The 18,151-nt window shown below is 41.3% G+C and overlaps 1 protein-coding gene across 4 annotated transcripts in view; it reads left to right on the top strand.

Moving 5' to 3' along the window:
- Positions 1-18,151, top strand: part of SPECC1 (sperm antigen with calponin homology and coiled-coil domains 1) — an 87,417-nt gene that overhangs the window by 57,671 nt on the left and 11,595 nt on the right. For all 4 annotated transcript variants that reach the window (XM_088066043.1, XM_014254970.2, XM_088066044.1 and 1 more), the window contains 5 exons: positions 5,372-5,517; positions 5,702-5,802; positions 6,569-6,650; positions 8,908-9,058; positions 9,961-10,063. In XM_088066043.1, coding sequence (XP_087922169.1) covers positions 5,372-5,517; positions 5,702-5,802; positions 6,569-6,650; positions 8,908-9,058; positions 9,961-10,063 — 583 coding nt within the window. The remainder of the gene's footprint in view (positions 1-5,371; positions 5,518-5,701; positions 5,803-6,568; positions 6,651-8,907; positions 9,059-9,960; positions 10,064-18,151) is intronic.

Raw genomic sequence — 18,151 nt, 5'->3', positions numbered from 1 at the left:
TTTTTGGTTTAGGAACAGCCAAAGAACTTGCAGAAAAAATCCTGATGAGGTCATCAAAGTTCAACTGAATGAAGGTAAGAGCCTCCCAAAGGCATCTTTAACACAGATTAAATGTCTAATTCTATGACTAAGAATGTTGGGGGGAGGTTGGACAAGCATGGACAACCAAATAGAATAAGGGAAAAAGGAGTTAACTTGTCCCAGGTTGGCACTGGTTCAAACTACAAATTGATTAACCCATGCTTCAGGCAGTCTTCTATGATATTTTACATCCTAATTAATGTCATTTCTCTGCAGTAAAATGCAGAACCTTACAATCCACTGTTGTGTAGCTGTCTCCTCATAGGTAGTGGAAATTGAAGTTGAAAAAAGTTTTCAAGGTCTTGCTTTGACTCTTTGGCTTCAAATTTTCAAGATGATTTTGGCACTAAAACATTATGTGATTTGAACCAAGAACATGGAGGGAAGACAGCTGGGCCAGGAGTAGTACTCAGAGAAATTAAATCTGTAATTAAATGAGCGACTTCTTAGAATAATAAAAAAATTAACCAGATCTTCAAATGGAAGCCTAAACTGAATGTTGTGATGCATCCCACTAATATGCTTCTGTTTTTCCTTCTAAAGTCTCCAATGCCACAGCATGGCAGTGTCACATGCTTTTCTCCTGGAAATGAGCTTGTACTCCGTGTATTAAACCCCACTGTCAGTCTGTATGTGCTGATGTGCTGCTCATTTGTGCCTGCGTTTGCAGCTGTTCTGTCTCACAGAGGTTTGAGAGTTCACTCTGCTCTCACAGCAAGCATAGGAGGATGGCAGAGCAGGGCTCTCAGAGCAGTGTTTGCCCCTCAGAATTGTTTGGAGTGGGGAGTTGGGTTTGTTAGAGAATTCTTGGTGGGTTCTTTGTACACTGGATGAGATTATTCCATCCCCTTTAGTGCAAGGACCCTGAAACTCTGGCTGAGGTAGGGCAGCCTGCAGCAGCCTGCCTGGATGGGTCCATGTACACCTTTTGAGTGAATAGTCTGAAATGACCAGAGGAGAGGAAAGCCAGGAACACTCCCATGCCTGTCCTACATTGACTCCCTGGTTGCAAATAATTAATTTCTTCCTATCTGAGCGACATAGATTTATTTTGTATTTTGTACTGTTGTTGCTCGTCACATCTCAAAGCCAAATTGGTGGAGTGTTAAGGCACTTCTTTAACTATTCTAGCCACACCACTAGTGTTTCCCTGACTCTCCCTAATTTAGAGATGAGGGGATGATATAAAATAGAGAGCTGTTCCTCAGGGTGGGCATGGTGTGGCTTTCCATAACCTCCCTGACTGCTGTCTGTTTCTCCACAGGTGCCTGATTGCTGCCAGCTAACAGCCCTGAAAGGATGCACAGCCAGGCCTGTGATACACTGCAGGACTTGCCTTCAACTCCCAGCTGAAAAAGGGAAGTTTCAATTCAATTCAATTTCAATTCAAGAAAGCACCTTCAAAATTCAAGTGTGTTGCAAAGTGTGAATGCTCAGGTCCACATCTTCCCCATGGGCAGGAGCCTCTCTCTTTGTTTCAGAAGTTTTCTTTCTTCAGAAGACACCAGAAGGCAGAAGAAGTTCTGAATTACTCTAAATCCAGCTAAGCCATAAGAAGTAATCACAGAGATTTGGGGATCTGAAATAACTGAGAGCTTTTTTTTTTTTGAGGGATGGGGCTATTTTCCTGGAAACAGGCATTCAAACATGCCATTTTAACTTTAAGTAAAACTTAAACTAAGTGTGTATGTCTGATTTGTAAAATTTAATGGCATATACATAAGTTCTCCATGTAATATTATATTCTGTGATCTATCTCTGTGTGTCTAAATACATGTAAGAGAACAGACGGTTTGTACAGACACACACACCTGGGGATAGGTCACTGAAATCCAGCAGCAAAACTGAGTGGAAACATGGATTTACTCACTCATTCTCAGCTGCTCTGCTGGTTTCAGATTTTCCCTCTTGCATTGACAAGGCACTCGCCACTGGGTGGCACGGCCGACCCGGTGGTGCTGGGAAGGGACAACCATGGAGCATGTCCTGCTGTGACCTTCCTGGAGAAAGTTCCCTGCGAGGTTTGTCCTCCTGTAAGAACTGCACATGGAGAGAGCAGAAGGAAAAGAAACGAACATATCAAGCCCCTAGTAAACACCCTCTCAGAAAGGAGTCGTTCTCATGCCTTTAACTCAGGTGAAGTATATGATGATCAGGGAGAACTTGAAGTTCAGCTCTGCAGCCAGAGACACCTGGACAGCTTTCCATGGATGCTGAGGAGAAACTCAGAGATTACCATCTCTACCAGGAGCTCCTCACTATTTGTTCCAGGACTGGAATTCTGTGTTTTGGCTGTGGGATTTCTGTCCTTCTGAATGTGAAGACCTAGCAAGGGCCTGGTGTGGGAGCAAGCTGAGCTAGTGGAGAATTCCACAGGATGTCCTGGCTTTGACGTGGCCCCCGCCTTTGTGCCGTGCTACTGGAGTGTTTGCCTATATGCACACTTGTGTTGCCTTTCTCTGCTGTGCTGGCAGCTGTTGAATGTTGGTTTTTTATGTTTAAGAAATATGCATTGAAGTGCCAAATAAATGTTTTAAGTGTTTGGAATTGCTTGCTGCCTGCCCTTGGCCTCTCTTCTATTCTGTGTGTCTCTTCTTTGTGTGCCTTGGAGTTGGGGAGGAGTCACAATGACAGGAACTATGTCAAAGATGAGACTGGGGAGTCATTATTTCTGAAAATGTGGTTCTATGGTCTTAGACCTCCTGTAACAGTCATCAGAGCAGTTTAGAGATTTTACAAATATGAGAAGGTTGAGTTTGCCAGAAATCTGTACATTAAGACCAGAAAGACTTGCACCTTGTCAGTCAGTTGTCCACATATTTCAAACCTAGAAAACAAAGAAACTCACTCTTGCTGTTAGAGAAAAGCTCTCTGCATCTACTTCTCTCACCAGTGAATGAATGAAACTCAGCAGTGATTTTGTGAAAGGGACTGCATGTTTTAATTCCTTTGTGACTCCAGTGCTCTGCTTCCTCCTGGAGCTGCTTTACTTCAGCCAGCTGCACATGCAGCATTTATCTGTGTGAACCGTTCATTCTTGTTTCCAAGAAAGCATACAGCAGTTGGTGACATTTTGTACAAATCCCTCATTTTTTTGTAGCAGAACTTGTGTAGTCTCTTGGATGCCCTAAGATGTGCTAAGCTGAAGAGATTCTGTGCATAAGGAGGAGTCATTTTGGGTTTGAAGTTATGGCTTATCATTAATCTTTCTAATTTGTGCTCTGTCCCCTTGAATTAGCTACTGCAAGTTAAGCTCTTGCTGTTCTGCTTCTCTCTTAAGAAGCCCATCTCTGTACACACATGTGCATTCCCCTGTCACACAGATTTTTCTTTTTAAGGTTAAGTGCTCACCAATTTCATCTCTCCATTGCTTGTTGGCTGGAATGTGTTGTTTTAGCTGAAGCAAGTAGCTCTCAGGACTATCATTCTTACCTTTTATGCCAAGGTTTGCAGCATGGGAGGCCTCAGTTTTCTGTTGTGATTGTATTTAATCAGGGAGGTTGTTTCAGGCTGCCTATTACACATATACAGATGGAAGATTACAGGAAGTATCCTAAAAAAAAAATTGAAACGTGTTGTAACTCTAACACTTGAATCTTCATAATGACAGAATGATGGCACCTGAATTCTCAGTGGACTCTTTCTGTGGCACAGGGGCTGGTCTAGCTACTCTCTTTAACATATTTGCATCCTTTTGCAGTCAAAGGCCAGACTGAAAGTGCAATAGATTGCACTGGGTGGTTTGGGATCTTGAGGCAGAAATTTATCCTTCCTTCCTACTTTGCTAGAAGCAGGACTTGTTTAGCTTTAGTGGTTTGTGTAACTCAAGTGCAGATGCTGTCACCTGCTGATTTGTTGTTTATGCTTTATGAACCACAGAACAAGGAGTCAAGGCTGGAACTTAAGGCTAGCCAAACACTGGCTCATTTGGAGCTCAGTGAATCTTACCCAGTCTGCCTTTCTTCTTTATTGGATTAAATGAGATTGGAACTGAAATGGCTTTTTCTCCAGCCATCTGCCTTTGCAGGCTCCCCTGGCCCACAAGGAGCTTCACTGAATTAAAGAAATAGCAAAAGTCTGCTTAAAGACAGCACCTTCTTAAGCTCTGCCAGAAACAGAAACTCCAGTCACTCTTATTCTCTTATTCACTGTCACCCTTTAGCCTCTTTCATTTTCTGATGGCTAAAGGGAAAGGAAAGGCTCTGACTTTTATTTTTAGCTCACAGAAGTTGTTCAACCCCATAAGCACTTTCTGGATGGAGTCCTTCAGGCACCTTATGAAATAATTTCTGGTTTTGTGTTTGTGTAGCTCTTGGTGTGTATCCAACATGGTAAATACAGGGAGATGTGGTGATAGCTCAGATCCTGCTGCTCAGCAGCTCATGTGAAGGTTCTGAGCAGGTGAGAGAGGTACAAATAATCTCTTTTTACATGACTAGACTTTATTTACTTGCAGCTTTCCTAAACTAAAGCTAGGTAATTGTACTCCAAGTCTACCTAAGAAATAAAGGTAAGTCACTAAGCAATACCATATAAAATACTTGACTAGAAGCAACTTTCACTGTGTGATTTTATTTGATGTTTAACACAACTCTGGGCTTTCCTGTCTGAACTCCTGTAAATCCAGCACCTAATCTTGACTTCAGAATTTCTTTTCAAAGGAGTAACTTCATTCCCCTTCCTGTTAAAATATGAAACCTTTTCTATTTGGTTTATCTGTCTTCATTCTAGCCACTGGATTCTGGCCTTCCTGTGTCTGCTAGGACGAAGCACTTAAGAGTTTTATTCCCTGTATAAGGGCTTATAAATTGTGATTGAGGGTTTGCTTATTTAGCAGATGTCTCTGTTGATAAGTTTTAAATGTTGAGTTTTTACTCTGAAGTGTATTTCCCTTTTGGTTACTTTCCTCATTATAAACTGAGAGCCACAGTAGCCCCTTGGCATCTGTGCTGTATTGAAAGCCCATCTTCAATAACTGTTGATAATTATTCAAAAATCTCATCAAACTGCCTTTTTTTTTTTTTTCCCCCTTTGAAAATCCTCCTTCATGTGTGAGGCTTGGAAATGGGGATGAGACTCTTAATAATCCAGAAGCATTTGTTAGACTCAATGATTTAGTGTTTGCCAGGCACTGCAAGAAAAGGACCTGAATATTCTAAGACTGATCCATGCTCTGGGCATTGCAGTAAAACCTGCACATTGGTGGATTTACTTGCCTTGCCATCAGTGAAGATCTTTAGTGCTTGCACTTCCTGTTGGCCCTGACTTTGCTGTGGTTTGTGCCTTGCAGGCTGACAGCTGAAGAGGTGGATTCTCTGGAGTCAGACACAGCCAGCCGCTGGCAAGGGGTCTGCCTCAGCAGAGCATCTCCCACGCCTCCAGAATCTGCAGCCACTGTGAAGTCACTGATAAAGTCATTTGACTTGGGATGCTCAGGTATTTGAATATTGTACTTTGTAGAAAAAAAATGAGCAGGCTCTGTTTCTTGCTTCTGGATGGGTATTTTGTGTCAGTGCTTGGTGCATAAATATGGAATGTCACTACACAGTGGTTCCCTGATCTGACAAGAGAGTGATAGTTGGGTTTGAAATTGAGATGTTTCCATGGTTCTTCCTTGCAGGTAGTAGTGGACAAAATATCCCAGTTCACAAGGTGCCCAGGAGCCCTCTCAGTGGAATTCCAGTGAGGACAGCCCCAGCAGCTGCTGTTTCCCCAATGCAGGTACAAGGAGCTTTTCTGTCCTTGTGGATTCAAAAGAGGTGGACACAGTGCTGGCTCCAGCATCTGCTGACAGGGGGAAGGGGAAACTCATCTGTTTGTTTGTTGTGGAACATCAAATGCTGTGGTCCTAACAAAAAGGATCAAAGTGAGTTTGTCTTGACTTCAGCTTAGAGGTCTCAGTGGACGGATGTGAACTCTGTGGAATACAGTCCTGAGCTTTTATCACCATGGACCAGAAAAGAGGTTTCAGTTATTGGGAGTGAGATAGAAGAAACATCACACTGAACTAGGGAGCTGGCACGTGAGTTGGGAGACATGGGATTGAAGTTTCCAACATGTGTGCTCCCAGTTATCCAGTGAGGTCTGGGAGCTGTGTATTAATGCCTGATGATGGGGTATTAATTGAAAACTGGTGCTGGGGCTGCAGAGACAAGAATCCTCCTGACATATGACTCAGAGTGTTGGGAACAGGCATACTTTTGGTTGTGACACTAAATTGTGTTTGGCAAGAGAAAAATCACAAAACCAGAAGTGTAAAGTAGTTCAAGAACTAATGTATTACCAGATAAAATATTGTCCCTTTGTCCTTTTATTTTTCACGATTATTTACCTAGCTCTAGGTCCAGCTGATACCCTGCTGAAAGGTTTCTGTATCCCTCTACGTGCTCTGTGGTCTTGAGATAGCAGAAACTTCTTCTTTCTGCTCACCTGTTTAAGCATGATGGCCAATACTTCTTCAATTAGCTTTTGCACCTTTGTTTCACAGAGACATTCTGTGTATAACAATGCCAAGCCAGCCAGCAAGGGCATTGCCAGACATGCAGATCTGTCAGACCTCCCTCTGGCAGGTAAGTTGTGATAAATGTACAAATACTGCCTCTTTTTGTTAACTAAACTTGTTCTTAAATGTTGGCCTCTGCTTGAGCCACTTTTCCTCTTCAAAGGAAACATGGAAAGTGCTTCCAGTGTCTTTGCTTTACAGAGCTTATTAATTTTGTTGTGCTTCTATTCCCATCTTGATCATAACTAAAAAATAGCTGATTTATTGTGGTTTGCCAACACAAACTCCCCTTCTTTATTCCAAAGTATCAATGGCACCTCTCTAATCCACTCTGTGGAACTGGAGAGGGTTGGATTTTGTTCAACATGTATGTCTCTGGAACAAGCCCAGAGCACTGTCTTGTGAGGGTTTATTTGTTTTTAAATTGAGCTTCATTTGAAATACATCAAACATTTCAGATACTGATGTGACTGTTTTAGGAGCAGTCATATTTGGGCTGGAAATAGTTTGTTTTGAGAGTTCTCAAGAGATGAGTTTGTTTTCATTTCACACTTTGCTTTTGTTCTCTTGTCATTTAATATTCTTTTCTACCAGTGTTTGTTTCCCATTTTCTCTAGGGCCCTTTATTTTGATTATCTGGTCCTGAATGTAGTTGTTGCTTTGGAATCAAAGTTAGTAACAACAGATCCTTGAATTTTTAAGGATAGATGAAATATTATATTCCTGTAGTGAAACAGCAGGGAGGGACAAAAAGAAAAAAGAAAAAAAGGAACAATCAGTCACAACTTCTTGACGGCTGGACTGGATTTTCTGCAATAGTTTGCTAATACAGAAGAGAAATTAGAACCTGGCTAAGCAAGCAGAAGTGTCTGCTTCTGTCTAGGGAAATGGACAGGGTTTATTTACTTGTATCAGTTGGTTTCCAGGAAGTCTTGCATGAGTGTATAGATCCCAAACACAACATAAGACCTTTTTAATCTCTACCAGTTCACTGTAGAGTGAAATAATCTATTAGCTGTGTAATATGATGCCAGTCCTTAACATTAAATATCTAACTCTGGGTCATGGATAATTTCTGTTATTACCCATAGAGAGTTCTGTGAAAATCTGTTAAAATCAACAAATATTTTATAGGCCATTGTATGGTAAAGATTTATGGCTGTTTATCTAACAAGTTTGTGTATTTACAGCTTCTCTTTGTACCTGGATTTAATTTACTTCCAATAATCCATAGCAAAGGCTTACTCACTGTAAAGTTGTAACAGCTCTGGTTCCAATCTAAATCATTCTAGAAGGCAGTTGATCCAAGCCCTATGCAAACAACACTGAATCAAAAATTGTCCCCAAGGGAATTCAGAGTGAAGTAGTCTCCATAATAAAAATCTTCTGTCTGGTTCCATCTGACCAGTGTCAGGGTTCTGTGATGTCCCTAATATGTCCCAAATGTTACATAGTTGGAGAGGAGCATGGATTACTTCACCCAGAGCTGGGCTTTGTCTGTGATCTTTGAGAGTCAGAGGTTTACTGGCTCCATCTAGACTTTCTAGCACCCAGAAATAAATCAGAGGGAGCTGAAGCTGAGATAAGAAGGAATTCACACCTCGGTGATACGGCATTAATTGATAATTTTCATAAGGATGTAACTGAAAAAGGTGAAAAAGTTGTGTTCCACATTCAGTAATTTCTGATAATGTGATGTGCAGTCCTGGCTTGTTAACATCACCTCATGTATTGATACACGGTGATTTTCTTTTGACTATATAACAATATATATCATAAATACATTATATGAATTACATAATATGTGTAAGAAAAATATAGATGCATCTACTGTGAATATGTTGAGCCTTCTCAAAGCTATGTCAGAGTGGATGCCAGGCATCATGAGGAATAAGTGCCTTTCCCTGGGCTGTATTCGGGAGACAAGAGGCTTTCTTGTTACAAATCTGCTAATGGCAGAAAATAAATCATTGTGCTAGGGCTGCTCTATCATCTGGTGAAGATATCTGGTGCTCAGCTTTTGAACCTTTAAGACTGTAGATTTTGGTATTTCCCTTCATTCACCTGAGGCCCCTACCCCCCAGCAGGAGTATCAATCACAGGAAACCAGGCAGTCTGTACTGTTGAAATCATCAAAGCCATTCCTTGTTGTGGTCACCTCTAATCTGCTCAAGGTTTCCTAGCCCCATGTGTGTTTAATGAACAAATGAGTACATTTGTTTAGAATCAAAACAGACTACATATTGTGTGCTGGGGTGGCAGGACAGTGATTAATCAAATTCCTCAGGCTGCAAACTGATAGCTTTTTTAAAAAATTCCCACAGACCTTCTGAAGGGGAGAAGTGAAGAGCTGAAACCAGACCATTACCTCCGCAAAAGCCCCTCCCTGGAATCCCTCAGCAAACCCTCGATGGCCTTCAGCAGCAGGATGCTTTCCTCTACCCCCAGCTGCTTGAAACCCCAAAGCAAACTCAGGTATCAGCCCAGTTTCCTGGGAAAACCAGGACAGACCAACAGCATTACCTGGCACCAGGATTAAAATATTTATCTGGAGAACCCTGTGTCCAGAGCAGACTCTGCTGGCTGCTGTTTGGGAATTACCAGGCTCTGTTAGATCCACATATGAAAACTGAGATTGTAATGATCACAGTTATCTGTAAAATGGGAAATGAGGATAGCAAGCTTTCAGGAACCACTGAGTTGTACACAAGAATTCCATCATGTGGTCAGCCTTCATTATCTTACTGTCATTTTGCATGTTGTGGTGAGCTAGAAACCAGGGTCTTTGAGGGCTGAAGGAAATTGGACACATAATTTTATTCTCTCTTGAGGAAAAACATATATTTTCCTCTGATCTCCATTGTTATTTCCACCAGTAGAAGCTGTGTATAGTGGAGACAGTGTAGGTGTTTTGATTGTTGGCATTTAAATGTCTTCACTTCCACATTCTTCGTTTTATTCAAGAACTTTGTTTTGCAGCAGCTCAGCTGGATGTGAATTTACTGTTAGAGATTCTTTAGGCAGTTTCTTTAAATTTTACACCAAAATCCTAGTTTTCAATATTTAAAATAAAGAGGATACTTGAAAATTGTGTAAGTAAAGCTGATGAAAATAATAGCAGAAATGTCTGGTAAACACACACCACTGGATATCCACAGGTTCTGTTTTTTCAGCTTTTCATGTGCAGTGACACCACCTGAATTTACCTCATGTAAAGGAAAATAATAAATGCAAGCTCCAAAACTTAATTCAGTTTGGCTTATGTTCGTGTTCTGTGCTGCCATTCTGCTTTTTCCTACAGATGTTATTTACACACTGGTAAAAATGAAAGAGATTTCAAGTGTATTTACTGTCTTCTCCTTTCTTCCCTGGTTTAGTGTGGAGAGAAAGGACCCCCTGGCAGCCCTGGCTCGGGAGTATGGGGGGTCCAAGAGGAATGCTTTGTTGAAATGGTGCCAAAAGAAGACTGAAGGTTACCAGGTAAGACAGTAGGTACCTTTTTATTTTAATCCTTTTCCTATATTATGCAGTAAGCAGTCACTTCGAAGAAATATAAATATTATTGTATGTTGATTTTTGCATGTTTACTTTTCTGGGCTGTTTCTATCATCTTCCTTCAGATTTCTTTAACACTGCAGTCCCCAGTATTGCGTTGTCATACGTAATTTGTTTACAAACCCCAAAATATTTACTTCACTAAAGGTTGCTGATGGTGAGAAACACAGTGTATATGTGCAGCAGTCTCAATTTAGCATCAATTTTTAAAAGTACATTCTAATATTTTTTTGTAGGCTTCTGTGGGCAGTACATTATTGTGTGAGTTTTTTCTTTAGTCCTGTCTGCAAAGCTAAAGAAGTATTTCATTGTGCGGCCTTGACCAAATGAATTTTGCAGCTTGATTTAACAAAGACTGCCTGAGACTGTCTGATTTCTTTGCAGAGTGATTTTCACCGTTAATCAGGGATAAAGGTTTGTCCATGGCCATTGCTGTGCTTACCTGGCTCATGTTGGTGTGCAGTTGAGTTAAGCCTTTGGTTCTGCAAGGAAGGCAGTTACAGACAATATTTCATCCTGTGGTAGATGCTGGATGTGCAGGAAGATCTTGGTTTGGTATAATGTTGGGAGTTTTCCTTCTTAGGAATAATATTGTTTGTTACTTGGAGCAGAAGACAAAAGCAGTTATCACCACATGATGTGCACCCTGCAGTAAGTCTCTAATAAAAGCAGACTTAATCTTTTAAAGTCAATAATAAACTTTATTTTTTCTTCCCAAGCATCTCTTTATGGAAGAGAGGACAGTAGCTTTCCCCTCAGTTGTTTCTTAGCGCTGTTGTGTTCATCTGGCTTGCAGCAATTTCCCAGAGGGAAGGTGTTGGAGGCAGCTCTTGACTTTAGACACAGCTTAGAAAGAATAAAGCCAGGGTTAGTGTTTAGCCTCCAGTTCTGTGATACTGTCTCAAGGGCTACAGTGCTGTCCCCTGAAATTGTGTGTTCTGTGCTGTGTTGATTTATTTTTATATCTCCCCTACTAAAATTTTTCCAGGCTTGGATTTGAAAGTATGTGGGAACATTCCCACGCAGTCCTCAGAAAACAATTAATGAAATACAACTTTTCCAAGTCTAACTTCTATTAAGCCAGCAAACCTATCTCTCAAGTAATGTTTTCTCCTAGCAGTGTTGCCCTTTTTAGTTTGAGATGACACCTATGAGGAGCTTCCTTCACTCTTAAAGCAGTCTAACTCTGATGAAGTTCATTGTTAGAAGTGTTCTCTGAGCATCACCCTGTAGGTTTCTTTCTCTGATTTACACTCAAGTTGAACTAAATGTATTGCTTTTAGAAAAAAAGATGTGGCTTTGCAAATACAGAGGCCTGTGTGACATCTCAGGGTAGATATTAAAGTCAGAAGAACCAAAGCACAACCACAATATTGATTTGCAGTGCGAATTTGACCTATCTTCACTGCTTTGTTTAGAGGCATTCTCTCTTGGACATTCTTCCTCAGCTTCCCATTCCCATTGCACTCTTTGCTGTGCATTCACTAACTCGTCAAGAACTTGCTTTTCCCAGACCCTTGAACTCCCATGGTAAGGCTGATGTTAAGCTTCTCAGAGAGTTTTTATCATTCTTGGGTACAAGAAATGGAGTAAAGAACATCATCCTCCTTCCTGCCTCAGCCACTGCAAGGATGGAATGAGGTAATGAACTCCACAGAGCAGAACCCTGATGACATGCGTGACTTTTTTCCAGGGATAACACCCCTGTGAAGCATCATCTGTGAAAATTCCAGGATAATCTGGCATGTCATTCCTCACATGAAGCCCAGAACCTGGGAGAAGTTTGGATTCAAAATGAGAGCATGAAAAACTTACTGCTTTGCCGCCTAACTTCTCTTTTTGGTGGCAAAATGTGTGATAGCAGTTCCTCATCTGAGTTGGGGGGGAAGGAAGGGGATTCCTTTCTGTTAAAATTATTATTTCATTACGTAGTATGAGCAAAATGGATTAGAATAATTGATACTCTCAGTAACAGCTACTCACCATGTCCCAGATTCCCTGAGGAAGGCTGGATGAGTGACCTAGGAAGGTGTCTGGGGATGAGACTAAGGATCAGCACACAAGATCCCACTTTTTAAATGCTTTAATTCATACAAAACATATGCTGTAGATAGAAATGTTCATCCTGCTCCTGGTAAATATAGAATAATTTAGTTTGAGATCAAGTCCAACCATAAACTCTCCTTGCATGGACTACAGTGGGAACATTCCCTGGCTTTGAACTTCAGCATGTTCCCCAGGAGACAATCTCATAAAACAAACCAGGGACACTGAGGGGGAGTTGGGGGAAGTGCAACACAAATTAGCAGTGGCCTGGAGAGTTTTTGTTTGCTTTTTAAAAAAAGAAATATCATGAGTTTACAGTAACTGAGGGAAAACATGAAACCGTCAGTAATTGGCTATGTCAATTCTAAGATCCTTGTTTAAGGATCCTTGTGATCCTTATGATTTGATATCAGAAAGATATGCATACTAAGAAAAAATATTGAGAACATGGAAACAGAATCACTGGTGTGAAAATAAAGTAGTTCAGTTTAATGACTAGGAGAAAAGAATATGAAAGTGGGATTGCAAAATTGTGGTGTGATCAATCATATTATTTCAATTACCATGTTTTGGTGCCCAGATGAATGTTATCTGGTATTTTGGCCTATGCAGGGGAGGTGCTAAAAAGTCTCAGTAGTAACAAGAATTGTGGTGAAATCAGGCTTTGGGCTCAGTGTCTTTCTGCAAAACTTCCTGGTGGAGTCTCCACCTTAAAAAAGAAAACAAATGTATGGTTCCCTATAAGAATTGTGCACTGGCACAGGCTCTTTTCTGCTAGATACGCAGGCTGTTCCTTCTGCCTCTCTGAGTTCGTTGACATCATGGTGTGTAATGTAGGGCCATGAGGTGACCAGGCTTGAGAAATGCTTTTGTGGCTCTGAAACTCATTTACCACAAATCCTTCAAACCACGAAGCCTGCTGAGAGTAAGCTATTTGTGTTAAAATAGCTTATTCCCTGTTGTCTTGTGGTTTTTTTTAATCTATTTAAAAAGATGATACATCCTAGTAGCAGTGTGAAGCAGGAATTGGGTGCCTCTTTTCTAACAGGCTTGGTTCCTGTGAGCTGGAACTCCTGGAAGCTGCTGAGAGTAATTCTTGTTGCATTATCACCTTCCATAATCATGTCATTAGTGACTGTGGTGTAATTTAAGTGCCCTGATTCTCTTTGCTCTCTGTGGAGACCATTTGTCAAGGGGCCAAACCTCTCTAGATTAAGTCTATTGCTATCCACAGATGTATTGTGAAAACACTGAACTTTAAGAGGCACTTAACCCATGATCATTAGAACTGAGGATTGTTGTTTCTGCCACGCATGCTCTCTCTAGAGAGGAGAAGGAATTGCCACCATGTTAATGAATATGGAACTATTTTCATGCTCTCTTCGACCACTACACACCCTTCCTGTGGCCCAGAGGAAAAGAGGATCTGAGACTGCTCTTTCCTCCAATACATTTTTGTGGTTATTCTTTTGCTCAAAGTGATGTTTGGTTTAACAGGACCTGTTTGGGACCCACCACTTGTTGAAGATCCACCATCCCTTGCAGTAAAGCTGTGTGGTTTTTTTAAGCAGAAGAATGCTGAACAGGAGCAGACAGGGAATGTCCTAGAACTGATAAAGGGAAATAGCAGCTGTACCTCTGAAAACGTTTGTATTTCATGTATTCTTGATCTGTGCTTTCAAGCATTGCATGGTATCACCTCCATGACTATGGGAGTGTCAGTGCATCAGCTGTGGATTGAGGCAGGTCTTCATGGAGCAGAGATACAAAAGCTTAGGGAGGAAAATAAAGCTGTTGCAATATTTTCTGTTTGTCAAGTAATTACAGCAAGAGACTGCTTGACTGGTGATTTGGCAGTAGATGTAATATTAAGCTCTTTATTCTTTTGTGTTCAATTTAAACTCAGACTAATATCAGCTTTTTGTTTACGAATTTGTGGCTTTCTTTTTCTCACAGGAATTCACATTCCTTTTCTCTTTAGGCCAGGCAGCATTTCCTCCAAATCCACCTTGTTCTCAAGCCCTATTCCATGCTGTTAGCCCCTGCTTTTTCTGATGCTTTTTTGCCTGGTTTACTGGCTGGATGAGATCCAGCATGGATTAAGTGTGACACAAAGATGGACTTAACATATTCCCTTTGGTCAGGTGGTCATGGGACCATTCTCCTTTGGGAGATGGACCCTGCTGGGACACACAGCCAGGATGGCAATTTTTGGACTGCTGATGCACCAAACAGGTGCATTCCTGGGGCTGCAGTTTGTGAGGACCCGTTTTATAGGAGATCCCAAACCTCCTTCATGGCCAATTTTACTTTAATACATCCATATTTGAAGGCTTCTTCTTTATTCTGGAAAATAAGGGTTATGCTTACAAATAAGAAGTCTGTTACTTCTTTGTATGTCATTAGTGTGAGCAGTTGACATTCTCTGTCTATTTAAGCATTAATCTTTTCTAAGTGTCAGCTGAGCACTTTACCTCACTGGGACTATCTTGGACTGTAGAGAGTAAACAGAGCTGTGTAAATAATGTAAAAATAAAATAAAAAAAATAAAATATAAGTGCTACCACTCATAAGTCCTCAGGGTCAGTACTGAGGCTACCATTTCCAGAAAAGTTGATTCTTCACCAGAATTAGAGCTAAATGGGACAAAAACCAGGATCAACCCTCTGAACCTGGTCAGAATATACCTGGGATTTGGCTTGCTCAAATACTTCCTTTGACCATATAAAATGGAGCTTAGTTTTAAAGCCTTGAGAATCCCAGCACAGCTGTGCCATGTCCTAAGGAAATACAGGAGAGAACCCAGTGGTTTCTCAATTACCAGATGTACACTTTCTACATTACATTGTGTGTTTGTCAGTAAGTAGCCTAAAACTGCTTCAGTACATTCCCAAAATGTTTCAGTCTCTCTCAGGTTTCTGTCTAAACTAATTGGGTTTCTATCTAAATATTTCAGTGGTCAAGAAAAGGATGTAGGCAGTGGCAGTGGCATTGCCTAATTCAGAACAGCATTGAGGAGCAGATGAACAGGTTTAATTTTCCAAGCAAGGAACTAAATCCCATCTGCTGTCCTGCACAGTTTATGTGCAGCCTGGGAAGGCTGCAATTCCTGCAGTACTGTGGTCTTGTGAAGATTAACAGCAAAACAAATAACTCCTAGGCTGTGTGATATGGGTGAAGAAAAACACTGCACAAAACCCCTCCAGATTTGCATGGCAGCCATCCATTCATTCTGAGCAGTGTTCATGGCAGAGTCTCTGCTCTGGGCAGGACTGGGGAGATTTCCCTGATGCCTGAGAGGCTGCTGAGCCAGCAGGAAAAAGCATTGAGTCACACCAGTGATGCAGTCAGGTTTGCTCTAGTGGACAGTGACATGTCCCCTGAAGTCCCAGCACCAGCTCTTCTGTCCTGAGAGGCTGCACAAGCTTAGAGAGCTCTGTGTCCAAGGCACTTATTGCATTTTGACATTTAGAGCAGGATATATGAGCAATGGGTTTTTCCCAGGAAGTTGTTAGTATATTCTGTGAGCTCCTGAGAAGTGGATGAAATTCCTGTCTCTCTCTGTTTTTCTCCAATCTTTGATGAAGAGGAGGATGTTGACTTTTCCTATCTGTACAAAAGTTGAAAGGAGCTTTGCTAATAGCTCTTGAGATAGAAGAGATTATCCTGTGTTTAAATAAAAATTGACAATACATTGGTCAGGAATTTTGCTCCCAAGTCTCCTATGGACCATCTTTGTGACCTTGGTAATCTTACATTATTATAGCATTGCCTTGATCTTCCTAACAGTTAAAATGTAGATCACAGAGTCATGTAATTTGATATAAACTTCAGTAATATTTGGAAAGATACTCTGATAAAAAAGGAAATCTTGAGATATTTTAATTCATGAAAATGCAGGCTGAAAATGTCAAGATGGTCCCATTTTTTCCCCAGAATCAAAGTCTTCTGAGCAAGCAGGAAAAAGCACTCTTTTCCTAAATAAAAGTACTTATGGCTGAATGTGTACATGCAGTTTCTCTGTATGTCCCAGCTGGACCCAGGGCTGGTGTCTGGAATTAAAATGCAGCAGCCAAATCATGGCATGTGAGGAATAACCAAGTTGATTACCAATGTAATTACCCGTTCTCAGTGATGCCAGTGCACAAACGTGCTTCCCCAGTGGAGTCAAATAACTTGAGCCAAGCTCTACCTTTTTTCACATAGAGGGCTTTATCCTGTAAACAAATTCAAGTCTCTTGATTGGAGGGATAAAATAAATGCAGCTCTCTCATGCATAACTTTCTATCCTGCTGGGTAATTTTTAAAAAATGGCATTTACATTCTGTTCATCCCAAAGTCCAAGACACTTCCCTTGTGTTGCCTGGATGCACTGACACTCAGTGAAAACATTTAATTGATTGGTCACCAGCTGGAACAACTCCAAACTGGGAATTTAACTGGCAGGCAGCTGGGCCTTGCTGCTGGTCCACCAGTAACCTTTGCTGGTAGGACCGGTCCCCACCTTGTTTCCATCCTCCACCCTGAGCCTGCTGCAGTCTGCAGCCTGCCCCTCCACCCAGGAATTCCAGGACATGCCTAATCTCTGAATTCTCAATACAGATAATTAAAAAGAGCTGTGGGAGCAGCCAGTGTGGTCATTAGCAATTCTACACCAGGGCTCCAGGCAGGAAGTAGCTGTGCTGCTGTCTTGGACACAGAGTGGAGCTAATTCCTCCAACCCTCTCTCCCTCCCCTCTTCCCCAGAGAATCTGTGTGGTCCTTGAGTTGTGCTGCTGCATCTTCACTGCTGCAGCCTTGGGAATGAAGGGACACAGCCCAGTCTGTTTCTTCTCTGTGGCATTCAGCACTGGTGTCATTTATAGGAGCTGGTGAGAAAACATGGACATGGCAGTTGTGTGGCAAGTAGGGAGTTGCCTTTCAGCAAGGGAGCATAACAAGGGGAATTTAGGCTGAAAAGAGACATGCAGAACAAAACCCAGAACTCATCAATGTCTAATTGGATTATTACAAGAGGGAGAACTCCTCAGTCCCTGGTCTTGCTGTGTAATCCACCTCAGTCTGCCTCTGCAGACAGAACTGACTCCTGCTCTGCCTTCTCATGGAATGTGACTCTGGAAATTACAGAATTATCAGTCACACTTGATAAATATCTCTTGTCCCCATTACCTTATCTCTGAAATGACCCAGACACATCCATAAAATTGCTTCTGCTTAGACCAGCTCTCATTTGGTCCTGTATGTTTAACAACCAACCAGCTCCCTGTGAACTTGGCTTTATAGATTTTCTCTCTCTCTCTCGTGCATAGCAATAAATTAAGACCCAAACTGAGGAATATGTACAAACCCCTGTAATTTTACTGACCTTTAGTGAGACCTTTGAAGTAGGTGACTTTTAGTAATGAGGATGTTGTCATGGGGTGATTTGCATTCAAAGCAACTCAGATTATTTGCTAGGAAAAGTTCAAATTCATCCTCTGTGTGTTATATGCTGTGCCAGCAGCTACTCTCAGCTCTTGTTCACTAGAACTTTTTTTCATTATAAAAAGTCGATCTTTATATATAAAAATGCAAATAAAATGAGCAATTAAAGGCCACCAATGTTTGGCTCCTTAGACAGGTTGGTTACTCACTGTGTGGCTGGAGGGATGTTTTCAGTGTCAGTAGAATCTTGCCTTACAAGCAAAGGAAGTGAGAGGCTACATAATTGCTTTATCGGTATTACCTTAACTCCCTCCCATTTGCTACTACGTTCATTTTTTATTCTCATTAAAGCTTCAGCTATTTCAGCACCACCTCTCCCTTGGAACCACAATATCAGAACTAAGCTGCCTTGAAGAGGTCCTGAAACACAGGAAGACAGAGCTGAGTTTGAAGAGTGTACAGATTGTTTTAGAATGGCTTTACAATTTACTCTGAACAATCTCTGTAGGACAACTCCTATCCAGATGAGCTTGTTTTAAACAC

This window comes from Pseudopodoces humilis, chromosome 23, assembly GCF_049639895.1.
Source record: "Pseudopodoces humilis isolate 2021_Gansu_Grassland_sample_001 chromosome 23, ASM4963989v1, whole genome shotgun sequence".
Lineage (NCBI taxonomy): Eukaryota > Metazoa > Chordata > Aves > Passeriformes > Paridae > Pseudopodoces > Pseudopodoces humilis.
The sequence above is the reverse complement of the archived record's forward strand: the minus strand, read 5'-3'. Positions and strand labels throughout refer to the sequence as shown.